Source organism: Anoplolepis gracilipes, chromosome 12 (genome assembly GCF_047496725.1).
Source record: "Anoplolepis gracilipes chromosome 12, ASM4749672v1, whole genome shotgun sequence".
NCBI lineage: Eukaryota > Metazoa > Arthropoda > Insecta > Hymenoptera > Formicidae > Anoplolepis > Anoplolepis gracilipes.
Genome location: NC_132981.1, coordinates 11709156 through 11722500, shown reverse-complemented (window position 1 = coordinate 11722500; position 13345 = coordinate 11709156). Strand labels below are relative to the sequence as shown.

General features: G+C 27.6%; 4 protein-coding genes across 7 annotated transcripts in view; 2 read left to right on the top strand and 2 right to left on the bottom strand.

Moving 5' to 3' along the window:
• The window catches only part of LOC140671752 (probable tubulin polyglutamylase TTLL9), a 4792-nt gene extending 3649 nt beyond the window's left edge, over positions 1–1143 (top strand). The window contains exons 5-6 of the mRNA XM_072903334.1: positions 425–639; positions 810–1143. Coding sequence (XP_072759435.1) covers positions 425–639; positions 810–1064 — 470 coding nt within the window. The 3' untranslated portion in view covers positions 1065–1143. The remainder of the gene's footprint in view (positions 1–424; positions 640–809) is intronic.
• Efa6 (Exchange factor for Arf 6) overlaps positions 1–4158 on the bottom strand; it is a 25663-nt gene extending 21505 nt beyond the window's left edge. Inside the window, exon 1 of one of the 3 annotated variants that reach the window (XM_072903544.1) lies at positions 3259–4158. In XM_072903544.1, coding sequence (XP_072759645.1) covers positions 3259–3414 — 156 coding nt within the window. In that variant the 5' untranslated portion in view covers positions 3415–4158. The remainder of the gene's footprint in view (positions 1–3258) is intronic. The other 2 variants (XM_072903546.1, XM_072903548.1) reach the window with 2 other exon arrangements.
• A 292-nt stretch (positions 4159–4450) lies between these two features.
• Positions 4451–7067, top strand: Cisd2 (CDGSH iron sulfur domain 2). Of its 2 annotated transcripts, XM_072903555.1 has the most exons (5): positions 4451–4547; positions 4704–4843; positions 4984–5078; positions 5666–5782; positions 6692–7067. In XM_072903555.1, the coding sequence occupies exons 2-5, from the start codon at positions 4747–4749 to the stop codon at positions 6779–6781; spliced, it is 399 nt and encodes a 132-aa protein (XP_072759656.1). In that variant the 5' UTR covers positions 4451–4547; positions 4704–4746; the 3' UTR covers positions 6782–7067. The 2 variants fall into 2 exon arrangements, with proteins under 2 accessions (XP_072759656.1, XP_072759655.1); XM_072903554.1 differs by lacking the exon at positions 4451–4547 and having other exon boundaries at positions 4614–4843.
• Positions 7068–8949: 1882 nt separating this feature from the next.
• LOC140671872 (STAM-binding protein) lies at positions 8950–13261 on the bottom strand. Its single transcript, XM_072903562.1, has 8 exons — positions 12923–13261; positions 12050–12148; positions 11648–11869; positions 10788–10958; positions 10305–10611; positions 10067–10179; positions 9777–9879; positions 8950–9417 (listed from the first exon to the last, which is right to left on the bottom strand). The coding sequence occupies exons 1-8, from the start codon at positions 13042–13044 to the stop codon at positions 9352–9354; spliced, it is 1203 nt and encodes a 400-aa protein (XP_072759663.1). The 5' UTR covers positions 13045–13261; the 3' UTR covers positions 8950–9351.
• Positions 13262–13345: the final 84 nt, after the last annotated feature.

Here is a 13345-nt window from a genome sequence, read left to right as displayed (position 1 = left end):
GAAACTTGACGATTTTCTGAAAATGAAATATAATAAACTTAAATATTTATTTCTTGTCATTGACAAACACAAGGCCAATATACAGAAAAAAATTACAGATATCATATCAGATACATATCAGATAACATGGTGTAAACAGCAACACAAAACCTGCGTAATAGATTAGAGCAATATAGGATAAATGTGAATTGAAATTTGACAAATGGTGAAAAATTTCTTTAGAATTTTGAAAACTGTATCAGCTCAAGTGATATACTCAAATGATATTCCATATTCTATTATTATCTGACAAGAAGTAAATATTTTAAGTTATATTTCATTTTGAAAATTGTCAAGTTTCTGTGACTCACCTTATATTATTATATTTTGCAAATAATGATATCCCTGCACACACACACACACACACACACACACACATATACAGGGGTAATAATGGCAAGCCTACTGGCAGTGCAACCAGCCATGATGCAGGATCGTAACTGTTTCGAACTTTATGGTTACGATGTATTGCTCAGTGATGATCTGCGACCTTGGCTGCTAGAAGTCAACGCATCCCCCGCTTTAACAGGCACGGACAAGGAAGATTATCGTCTAAAGTTCGACTTGATCGACGACGTTCTCAACGTCCTCGACTTTGAGGTACAATTATAAATTGAAATTTTTTTTTTCCTATAATGAGGAAAAGTTGCACGTACGCGTGTGTGTAATGCGAAACACTTTTTTTTTTAAATAAAAATATTTTCTATAAAAGTCTTGATAAAAAGAAGAACATTTCACATAAATAAATTGATAATTCTTTTGGGGGAGAGGGCCACTTTAGTGGTCACGAGACCAGAATCGGAGGGCTAGATCTGCTCTGGCAGGACGGACCAGTTTGGACCACCTGCCCATATTTCAATATTTGTACGCTGAAAACTCTATCCAATGATTTCAAGAGACTCAATATTTTTCTCGGAGCAATTAATGATCGCGAAGAACAGCTTTCTTTATTAAAAAGTCAGTTGATTGAAAAACGTAAAACGAATCAAAATCAATCTTGTATGGTGCAGTATTGTTTAAAGTAAAATAAAAATAACAAAACTTTATAAAGAAAAGGCGCCAATGTAATTAATTATTTTTTACTTCAAAAATAAATTTTGTAGTTCACTGTTTTATTAACTTTTATAATTTTATTTTTATAAATATGTTTTATGACATATGTTTTAATGTATCAGAAGTATCTAAAAAATGTATTGCCACTTTTTCGTTGGCACGCCAGGTTAAAAAAAATTCATTAATTTTAGACAAAATATTTATTTCATACACTTTATAGCAGTTAATTTTAATTTCATATTTTTCTACAGAAGTAAATTTTAATTTACTATTTTATATATGTATAGTCATTGCAGTTGTGTTCCAATATTCTTCTGCGTAACTTTTATGAAAATTTATTCGTAAAACTTCTGATCAATTATTCAAAAATTATTCGCGAAGCTGTATTGCCATGCAGAAAGAATACAGCTGGTGCACTGTTGCTTTTATACACACATGCATCCATCGTCTATCTTGTAATTTTTTTCTTTATTTCCAATGTAAAAACTAAATTCAGCTATATATTAATATATACAACTTTATAATCACATTTTTCCATTCCATCACTCCTTTATAAATCCACCATTCCTTTATAATCACATTTTTCCAAATGTTTGTTTGGATTTTTTATTTATAAAGAGAAAAAAAGTATTAAACTTTAGTCGCGCATTTAATTGTCTTATCTTTTTTTTTTGCTTTTCCTGCATATAATAGCAACGTTTTGTGATAATGTGAATAAAAAAATTAATTATTATCTTCTAATATTTATTTTAAATTTATATTTATAGAATAGAAATTTATATTTATAGGTTTAAAATTTATATTTATAGAATGCTATTATCTAGAAATTTTTTCTTACATTAATTATTAAATATTGCTAAGTAATGTTATCAATTCAATAGTCTTTGTTTAAAAATTACGAATTTTATTTAATATATAAAGTTAATTATAAATATAATAATAAATATGTTTTTCAAAATATACAGAAAATGTTTAGTTTTTAGTATTAATTTAAACTTGAATTATTTATAAATAATATATATATATATATATATATATATATTTAAAGTTATAATAAAAGTACAAATAATTTAGAATTTTCTATTTTTTTATTATACTCTCTCAAGCAAAAAATTATTAAAAATAAATAGAAATAGAAATTTAATTTAACAAATATTTTTAATTCATATAATACATTAAAGATAAAAATCTACATAATGTAAAAACATGTAGTAAACAATATTGTCCTGTAATAAAACATCGAATCTAGAACTAATGAAACAATGCAGAGCATTTACACACTCAAAGTATAACGATTGTTTGGGATATGCTTAAACCTGATCGGTTTTTATCTTTCAATATATCGAGTTTTAAAGAAGAATGAATTTAAAGAACAGTATCGTCGTCTTTTTGAAGTGCCTCAAAGTGCACTCTTTATTCTTTACATTTACATTCTTCGTCATATCGCAAAGTGTTGGAAAGATAGCTATAATCGATACTCGCGAAGCATTTTAAGAAAATCTTTCTTAAAAGAAAAAAATTCAAATTATCCGAGAATCAGCGGATCAAACTGTCTTAATCAATTTCTAATCAATATTGCGAAAGTAACATTTTCTTTTAGGCCAATGTATGTAATGTCATTTACAGAGCTCGTGTCTTATATCTATGTTTTTATGATAACTTAAATTTTTATTTTCTTTCTATTGATTCATTTCTCAGTACTTATCTTTTAATTTGAATTAGGTTTGTTTATTTTGTATATTGTTTCTTTATAAATATTTATTCTTATATTACGTGCACAAAATCGACATTACAAAAAATTGTAACGTCTCATTGACTATTTTCAGTAAGTAGGTAGTTCTCAATTTCTCAATTTGGTTTCCTTTTCGAAGTGTGTGTAAAAAAAAAAAAAAATGATAACTATGAAAATCGCGTCGCGCATTTCGTTTATTTGCACAGATCGTAGACACACGCACGCACACACGCACACACACACACACACACACACGCACACAGAGGTATGTACATACATGCGCGCGCGGAAATCGATCTTGCGAGAATTGTTCATCTGTACGGATCAATTTCCTATGGTACTCATATGTGAAAATGGACCTTATGGCAAAAAAATAAAAATAAAAGGAAAAAAAAAAGAATAAGAAAAAGTTGATTCTACGCTCTCCATCTTACCTTGCCGCTGTTGGCCGCCGGTGAATTCTCGACAATGTCGTAGATGACGTGGGCGGCCGGCAGGCCCGCCGACGCCGAGGCACCGAGCAACGAAAAGCCGAATGAGCCACCGGAGTCGCCGCGGCACAGGGTGACCAGCAGCTCCTCCTCAGCCATCACGGCACATTGATCCTCACCTCTTTGCTGTCATTTGCCGCGTGCGTCACGTTTCTTTTTCTTTTCTCACTATCTCGCGCTCACTCGCTCACTCGCGCACTCGCGCACTCGCACACTCGCACCCTTGCACGTTCAATCGACGAGATAGAGAATAAAACTATCTTTTTATTTGGATTATTCTCGTCTTTCGTCCCTTTTGTCACTCGACGACGATGTACCTATCCCTCGGGTACATGGGTACGGACACACGCACACCCACGCGCGGGACGGGGAGGCGCCCTTCCGTCTTCCTCGCGCACTCCACACTCCGCACTGCGAAACGATCGACGATCAAGTTTATTCTCTCTCTCTCTTGCTCCCATTCGACGTCGAGGGTCGAGGGCCGAGGGCCGAGGGCCGAGGGAAGAAGAGAGGAGAAGCGGTCGAGCTTCGCTGGAGTCCGGAGTCTCGAGTCTCGAATTCGAGGCACCTCGAGATTCACACTGTACACGGATACATGGTTTCTTCGAAAAAATTAAATAACGAGATGGAGGTACGGCCCTACGTACGGGCACGAGCTGCACATATTTCGCGAACGAGATACGTTCGGAGACGCGCGAAGAGATACGAATGCGTCGGAAGAAAATTTCCCGTCTGGCCTCTGGCCTCTGGCCGGCAAACGGCAAACGGCAAACGGCAAATACCTCGCGATTCACCACTGATTGAACGGTCGTGCGGCGCCACTTGTCGCGAACCTAACCAACCGCCCCTTACCCCCTGCCCCGCGACAATTGCGCTCATCGCGCACTACCGGTCCTTCACCTCGTTACCGTGTCTCCCCGCACCGTCGCGCCATCTCTCAACGACGATCGGAATTAGGGCGTGTCTCGAGTTTCCGCGAGCTAGATGTCACTTGAGTTTTCACATTTTTACCCATTTATCTAATATCGATAACGTTATTTATCAACAGACGATATATCGAACCGTGAGAGTAATAAAGTACATAAATAAATTATCATATCTCATCATTACAATCATCCATATTATATAATTTGTATAATAAGTAAAAATTGTTTATATACATATGCCCAATAGAGAATTCTCTCTCTCTCTCTCTCTCTCTTTCAAACTTATTGATTCTACATAGTACATAGGTAGGTTTCCATAAAGCACATTTAACTATAGTACACGTTACGTATACTACTGGAAAATGCATACATATGTTTTTTGCGGAACTCGTTGCCAGCTAGATAATTATTTTGGCGATGGTGAATGCTGATGATTGACGATTGGTCTGTTATTTGATTTAGTGCCGCTTGCTGGCAGTACCAGTTAGCCAAGCAAAGAGCGAACATGGAGTCGATCTCGCATCTTATCAAAGTGTCTGTTCCAAATTATTTGGCCGGCTTACCGATTCCGGATTCGATAAGCGGATGGTTTCATTTAGGAAGTAATTACCACCGTGTATTTTATATGCTTTACTTTAGCGCAATCAATTTTATTTCATTCTCTTCATACTTTGGCATAACCTTTCAATTTAATGTGGATTGTTAAATTCTCTAAATTTCTTCCTTCTTTTTTTAATATCAGTACGTGACTGGTTCGCCCTTCTGCCACCCACAGCCCTTCTTACAGGATTGGGATTTATGTCTTATAGAGCGTTTTGCCCTCATGGTAGACCTGCGGTGAGTATTTCTTGCTTACTCATTGCAAAAAGTGTCACGAGGACGACGATAAGAATCCATGATGGTTCACTATTCACTATTCACTATAATATCATTCGGCGAGTTATAAGTTGTAATAATAAGTCCGAATAATGCCTTTTCTTTTTTTAATTCGTCTCAATTGTAAAATTCTGATAAATTTGCTGCAAGCTGTATTAAGTTGATATTTACGAGTCTATTTTTTGATTACATTTTCTGTACTTTTTTTTTTCGCCATTTTTTTATATTTACATATGTACATGTAAACGATTCTTTACATCTGTATTCTTTCTTTCTAATAGATGCAAATTAAAGCTTAATCATAAACAGAGAAACGTACTTTTTGTAGTGCATACTTATCTTTCTTCAAGCGTCTAAAAAAATATATTGCAAATGTCAGCTTAAACACATGCACATGCTGTATAAATATGTTTATGTATCTTTCTGAATACTTATAAGTTTATTATCACTAAAAGAAAAATATTTTGTTCTCCAATCTCCTTTGGACACGGCTTCACTTGTATCACTAGTCCATACAATCAATATTCCTGTCAACTATTTTTTTGCAGCCATGTGGACGCATTAATGTCAAAATAAAAAAGGACATTGCTAAAGTAGTGGATACTATTGATATTGAAGATATCTCTGAAAAAGCTGCATTTTGTCGCTGCTGGAAAACTGACAATGTAAGTTTTTTTTCTATACTATTTTTAAAATTAACAAAGTGCAAATAATACATTTTTTTAATTTTGTTTTATTTTTTAAAATGTAATCATAACTAGAGATACACATTTATACATACACAAATGTAATTAGAGAATACGCATTGTGTAATAATAAGTGAACAGACTAATTTAAACTGTAAATTTCTCAAACTTTAATAAAAATGTAGATCATAATTTTTCTAAAATTATCAAAAATTTATTACAATTTATATATATATATATATATATATATAAATAAATTATGGTCTATATTTTTATTAAAGTTTGAGAAATTTACAGTTTAAATTAGTCTGTTCACTTGTATAAATGTATATATATATATACATTTTATGAATATATTAATAATAATTTATGTAATATTTAAAATAATAACATAATATAAATATTAAATATATATTTATATACTTTTTACATATACTATGTTTTAAAAAATTAAAATTGTAAGAGTTGTGCAAGATATGGTACATAGAGTTATAAAAATAATTTTAATTATACAGAGATTTTAATTAACCATGTGCCAAAAAGTTTTTTATTGGGGAAGTAAATTGAAATAGGACATTCTGTATATTTTATTTTATAGTTTTAAAATATGTATTTTTTTTATTTTCTTACCTAGTTCCATCTTTTATCTTCTATTATAAATATTTCATATATACATATGTGTATGTGTATGTGTATATTCTTAAACCTTGTGTCCGCGATGCTAGTACTAATAAGTTCGAAATTTCAATTCTAGAAATGTGTAGTCAAACATCTTGTAGTTTTTCCGTAAGAGTTACAAGTTGATTGGCTATACATTTTTTTGGATTAAGATCTCGGACTGAGTTCTGGCATCGGACATAAGATTTTATAATCACTTTTTATATACAGTGGCCGTATTGTGATGGTAGCCATGGAGGTCACAACAATGAGCATAAGGACAATGTGGGTCCACTTGTTATCACAAATAAGAAATCTTAATTGTTATATTGTTTATTGCCGTAAAATAGCTATTGTTACCTTGTAGATAAATATATAATAAGATTGATAAATAAACATTTATCACTCTTTTATGTAGATAAATTTTATGAAAAAAATGCTCTTTATATTTATCCATGTTCTTTTAAAATATCTGGATACTGTGAAGGTTTATAAATAAATTATTTCTGAAATATATATGTATATATATCCCCTGATATATTTTATTTTGATATATATTCTGAAGGGTTTTTATTGTAATAAATAATTATTAAATCTATCAATAAGCGAATAATTAATAAAATTAAGTTATTAATAAAATTAAAAAATGAACAATAAATAATTTTATTTGTAATATATTAGACATTAAACTACTTGTTTTCGACATTATTTTAATAAAACCGATATATGTAGAATATATACTAACAATGTAATATTTTTAATTGACATTTATATTTTTATAATTGCTAATTGATAATGTGTCGATTTATTTTTAATAAAATATATAAAAACCACAAAAATTAATTTATTGATTTATATAATGTATACATATCTTTCTATACTTATATTTTTTTACTAAATATTTTATTTACAAATAGTTTTTTATCAATTGAGATTTATATAACTTATAATTGTATACAGTCCGTGTATTTTTATAATGCATCGGATATTTATTAATTATAAGCCTAATATTTTAATAGGTTGCAAAAATAATTTTATTGCAAATATAATATTATATGCTGCATCTTCCATCTAAACGAAGACGATCGTAAACATCCACACGTTCGCAAATCAGCAAAAAGTTCGGACATTGTATATCTAATTCACAGAAAATGAATACAAGTCTAATCATTAAACTCATTGTCAGTAACATACTTTTGTAAGTTATAAAAGTATAATTAGCTTATTATAATTCATAATTTTAGTAATATGTACATTTTTTAATAATATATATAAATAAAACATTCTTACGAGATTTAAAAAATTTTTTACTAATAAAATTATATGCGTATGATTATCATACTGTGTAAAAATATAACGTCACGAAAAGTCCCATTTGTTTAGTAAATGTAATCTATATCTATATTGATCCCTTCCACAGCTTGCTGTGGACACCTTACAATTTTCACTGCAATACATAGTATAATGAAGTACATATGTACTAAAAAGCATAATATAAATATATGTAATGTATAATATAATATATATAATCTCTCTTATATATTAATAATAAATTTTATATATTTACATCTATAATGCCATATAATAAACAAAAATTTTATCATTTTATACATCTTAATAATTACAGAATGATTACACTCTATATATGTTTGCATATTGTAAATAATTTTATTAATGTAAAGAAAAAGTACATTATAATGATAGAATTAGAATGTAATATTTTGAACACTCTTATCTTTCTCAAAAAGGCACAATAAACTTGATATGTAAACAATTTTTATATGCAAAGAGCTGAAATATTTATCTTAATTTATAAAATTACTTAAATCAATATCTTATTAATAGTAAATAAACAATTAACAAATAAATTATTTATATTACAATTAAATAAAACAATAAAATCACATAAATCAACCAAAATCAAATAAAAACTTATTTAGTCATATAATGAAAAGATATAGTTTTAATGTTTCAATTAAATTTAATAGTAGTAAATTTAATAATTAATAACAAGTTAAAAGTTTGTAATACAAACAAAAGAACATTTTTTAATCAAATTACAAAAGATACAAATTTTTATAATGCTAATGTTTTTTTATTACTGAATATTTTGTTAGTAACATAAAAATTTGAAAAATTTGCATAAAATATATATCTATATATTTTTAAACATATGTTTTAAGATTTGTTATTATGAAAACAATAAAATAAAATATTAAAATAACACAATAAAAAAAATATTAAAATAATAAAATCGTTCATTATTATTATAACAAAATCAAATATTCACGTAACAAAGTTTTGTACAACTTATACAAGTAATTTAATTTCTTTTTATGTGACATATACCAACATTTTAAATTCACAGTAAAAAATTAAATTAAATTTGTTTAATAATATTGCAAACGTAATTATAACAAAATAATTGATTTTTGTTAATAGATTGATAAAAAATTTTAAATATAAATATAATGGTGCATATTATACTTTTATTGTTATTATTGATTATAATACTTATAATATAAATATTTTCTTTTGATTTGAAAGGATTTAAAAGTTAATTATAATTATTTTTTATAATAACTCTTCTTTCAGTACAATAATAGTCTCTCTTTTCTTAAATCGTATTCCATACTGTCTACAGTATTCAGTATACAATAATATATTACGAATCTTTTATTGCAAGTTTTATAACGTATTTTTTTTAATACGTATTAAATATAATTCATATATATTTTTAGTGTGATTAAATTATTCATTGTACATTGTACATTTTATTACTAGAGCATTTATGTGCTAATCGTGTAACAAGGCTCGCAATTTTTATTGTAAGTTGCATCTGTATATTTAATTGTTGTAAAAATATATAATTATCCCGCATTCAATGTATATCATTTTCTTTGCAAGTTCACAACTTCGATGAATGCAGTTACATCCAATTTACAGTGTCCTGCTTGCTGAAATAATATGAAAATAAAACATAAGTATTTACACACATAATGTTGCAAATAATTGTCACTGAAATCATATTATCACTCAATTGTTAATATTTATTTTTTAATATTAAGTACTTCCCTCATGGAAATTATACAATAAATATACAATAAATAAGAAAGAGCAAATAATGTTATAATAGACTTTTCATTTCTTTATGAATTACCTCTGTTCAATTTTTTTTAAAATTTAGTAGCTCCTTTTTATTCATATATACAGATACAACATTTGACACAATTTAATTATTTATTATCATTAATCAGGCAAGCTTCAACTACCTATAACTTGAAATATTATTATTAAATGATTGTAATATATCTACCGTATACAGTGGTGGTTCAGTAGGATGGGGATGAAATCCTGTTTGTCTGCAATTTGCAATAAAATCCAAGCCGTAATCCGGCGTTAACATAAAAAATCCTGTTCTGTAAAGAATCATATTCGTAATAAATCAAAACAAAAAAATCAAAATAAGTTCTTATTTAATTTTAATTTGATAATGCAAAAAATTATTTCTATTTTACATTATTTATTATTACATTTTTTATATAATAATTATTATATATATTTTCTTTTTCCTAATTTTTTTTCTATTTATTTCTATTTACGTACTCGTCATACTTGGGTGCACAAACTATCGCTATCGCCTCGGCCATCATAAGCTGATAAGCGCAGTGTGTGTGCAGATCCACACTCGATAAAAATGCAGTTTGTGTGGGGTGTGTCTATAATATATAATACATAAAATGTAAAATTACAGTTATAGAAGACTATTTCAAAAATTCATTGTAATATTTTTCTAATAATGCTTTTGAAGAGAATTAGAAACAAATAAATAAAAATTATATACATGAATCCAGCCAAGAGTGATAAGGTTGTGCTGATCCTGAAAATCAAAGATGTCCTCTTCATTGTGTGTGGTGCAGGAATCTGGAGTGCCAGTTTGTTCTGGAATCAATAGATGTGTCACCAACAATTTATTTCGTTCCAATCTACCAGCGAGAATACCACATGTTTCTTTATTGCTCATCGTGTTGCTAAAGGCGAGCGTTAGAAAGTCGTGCATTAATTTAGTTGGCAAAATAACATCACGCAAGGATAATCCATCACTTGTCAATAAAGAAGGTTTCGTAGAACGATCTACCGTCGGCCTTTTCCTAAATAAAATATTATACATGTAGCAAAAAACATGCATATTAAATATGGACTATTTATTTAACATTTTATAAATTATTTAAAACTGTAAATATATAATTATATTCACTTCTAACTATCATAAAAATGTATGTCATAATTTTTTAATGCTAATGTCATTTTAAGCAACAAAACTTACATATCCTTGAATGTTTTATCATTTCTTATAGGGCTTTCATTCTTGGATGTTACAGAGGGTAACTCTTTCACCTCTTCTGGCACAACCATATTTACACTGACAGCAGCTTTTGCTGCTTTAATAGCAGCCAAAGCAGCCATTTTATTTCTTTTTTCTTCCTCTTCCTTTTGTCTGTGCAAAAATATAATATTCATATATATTAATTCCTTATAATAAACATTGAAGAAATAAAATAAAAAATAAATTAATTATTTATATGAATTAATTATTAAAAATATATAATATTAAAATTTCTAATAAAATAAATTAGAAATTAAAGATTATTTTTATATAGGAAATTACATTTTATAGAAAAAATTTGGTAAAGACTTTTTTGTCATAGAGAAACTATATATTAAAGATTTTTTTCTGAACAAAAGAGAATCTCCTTCCCAATGATTTAATTATTTATTATAATAACACTTATATATAATTATATTACAATAAGTCACTCATATATGTGAGAGGCTCAGATGCCAAGTGGTACAAATCCACTAAAATTTGATTTTGACTTATTTAGTTTATCTCTCTTAATTAATTAAGTTATTTAATTTAGAAGATTTGAGATACAGACAATGTAATTTATCATCAATCATCATAACTACACCGAATTTGTCCGTTTTCAAGATCAATCAGATTGCATGGTTAAAACATTTATCCCCTTATGGTAAAAGCAATCACATAGGCTCTTAAAAATTTGTTTTTGGACTTATACTATCTGACAATGAGTCACACTCATATATATGCAAACACATTATATTACAATTATATTTGTATAAATAATTTTAATTGATATATAAAAAATAACTAAAAATATATACCTTTGAAGCTCTTCTTGTCTTAAACGTTCCTTTTCGATTTTTTCTCTCTCTTTCAAATCTTCCAAATACTTATCCAGCTCTGCTTGATATTGCTCTAACAATTGTTTTTTCAATTCTTCAGCTTTAGGAATAACAATTCTTAAGGTATGCTTATTCATCATCTTATCCTTGGCTGGTATACTGTTATATTGCGGATGATTCCTTATTTTGTCTACAAAAAGCCTATTACAATATGAAATATTTAGTGTGTAATGCTTATCATATTTAATATTTGGTAATACAATTTTATAAACAGTATATATATATATATATATTATCATATAAGATTTAATAATTTATTAATAATTTCATAAATAAAAAGAAAAAAAGAAGGATTGATTGTTATAATTAATTATTACCTACGTTATAAACTTCATATATAGTATGAAAGCATTCTCGTAGCTACCATCTTGCATATTCATGTTTGCTAATCTAACCATTTCCACTCCAGTGCGATAATATCTGAAAATAAAAAATAATATAAAAAAATTAATTAAACATTAATTTAAGATTTTACATATATATATATATATATATATATATATATATATATATATATATATATACATATATATATGTACATATTTAAAATTAAATTTAAATAAATTTAACAATTTAATAATATAAATAAATGTAACAATAATATTTATTTATAATTTTTTTATCATGTTTCTTGTATATTCTAAATATTTCTTATATTTTTCAAAATATTTACATATAGCGATATGTTTTGGACTTATAATATAGTAAAATATTAAACAATTAAATCAATTTGCAATTTGTTATAATAAATTTTTATAAAACTTTCTTTTTATATTAATTTTCTTATCCTTTAAAGTGTCAATATATATGCACATTATTTTATTCTGCATTTAAAGAACAGATTTGATGATTTTGTCATAAAACATAAAAATAAAACGAGCAGTCATAATTTGACAACAAACAGAATTTCAAATCGATAACTCCTAATCTTAAAACAGATGAAGAGATTAAACATTTAAAAAAAGATTTTAATTGTGCATTAAAAGAAAAGTTTTAAAGAGAGAGAAAAGCCTGTATATTGAGTTCACATTATTGTTAAATAAACACCTCTAAATATGTTCGTATACACATGTTTTTATACATTTACAGGCTCATTTAGCGATAAATGTAAGTTCAAAATAGAGACCAATGTATCAGTTTATTAATATATCTAACAATTATATATTTTTATGTAATAAATTGTGTATCTTTTACCTTCCAGGTCGGATATTTGGATCAATTTCCACCTTCGAAGCATGCTCCGTAAGAACCTTGAGCCGTTCCTTAGGATCTGTAATTCCCATTTCTTTCCAAGGAAACTGTCTGTTCTTGTCCATTATTTTTAGGTTAGTCCAAATCTATTCCCAATATTGACAAATGTTTATATAAAAAATAATACATCCACTTTCTTCAAATTTTCTAATATTGAGAAATTTCTCAGATATTTTTACGATGCCATTTCAATGTTGAAGATGGAAAAAAAACATAATAATTATATTCTCAAGTTTTGTCTTTTGTCCCTCTATTCAAGATTCACTGTACTTGACAATACTTATGGATAAGATATATAAATGATAATTTGAATTCTGCTAGGTTAACAAAGTCCAAGATTGGGATATCTGACAAATCTAGGTTACG

Excerpts from the sequence above, each read along its gene's own strand:
- Cisd2 (XM_072903555.1), top strand. The coding sequence starts at position 4,747 with ATGGAGTCGATCTCGCATCTTATCAAAGTGTCTGTTCCAAATTATTTG. Across the intron at positions 4,844-4,983 it reads CGGATGGTTTCATTTAGGAA|TACGTGACTGGTTCGCCCTT; the intron begins GTAATTACCACC and ends TTTTAATATCAG. Across the intron at positions 5,079-5,665 it reads GCCCTCATGGTAGACCTGCG|CCATGTGGACGCATTAATGT; the intron begins GTGAGTATTTCT and ends ATTTTTTTGCAG.
- LOC140671872 (XM_072903562.1), bottom strand. The coding sequence starts at position 13,044 with ATGGACAAGAACAGACAGTTTCCTTGGAAAGAAATGGGAATTACAGAT. Across the intron at positions 12,149-12,922 it reads CCAAATATCCGACCTGGAAG|ATATTATCGCACTGGAGTGG; the intron begins GTAAAAGATACA and ends TTTTATTTTCAG. Across the intron at positions 10,612-10,787 it reads GATAAAACATTCAAGGATAT|GAAAAGGCCGACGGTAGATC; the intron begins GTAAGTTTTGTT and ends TATTTTATTTAG.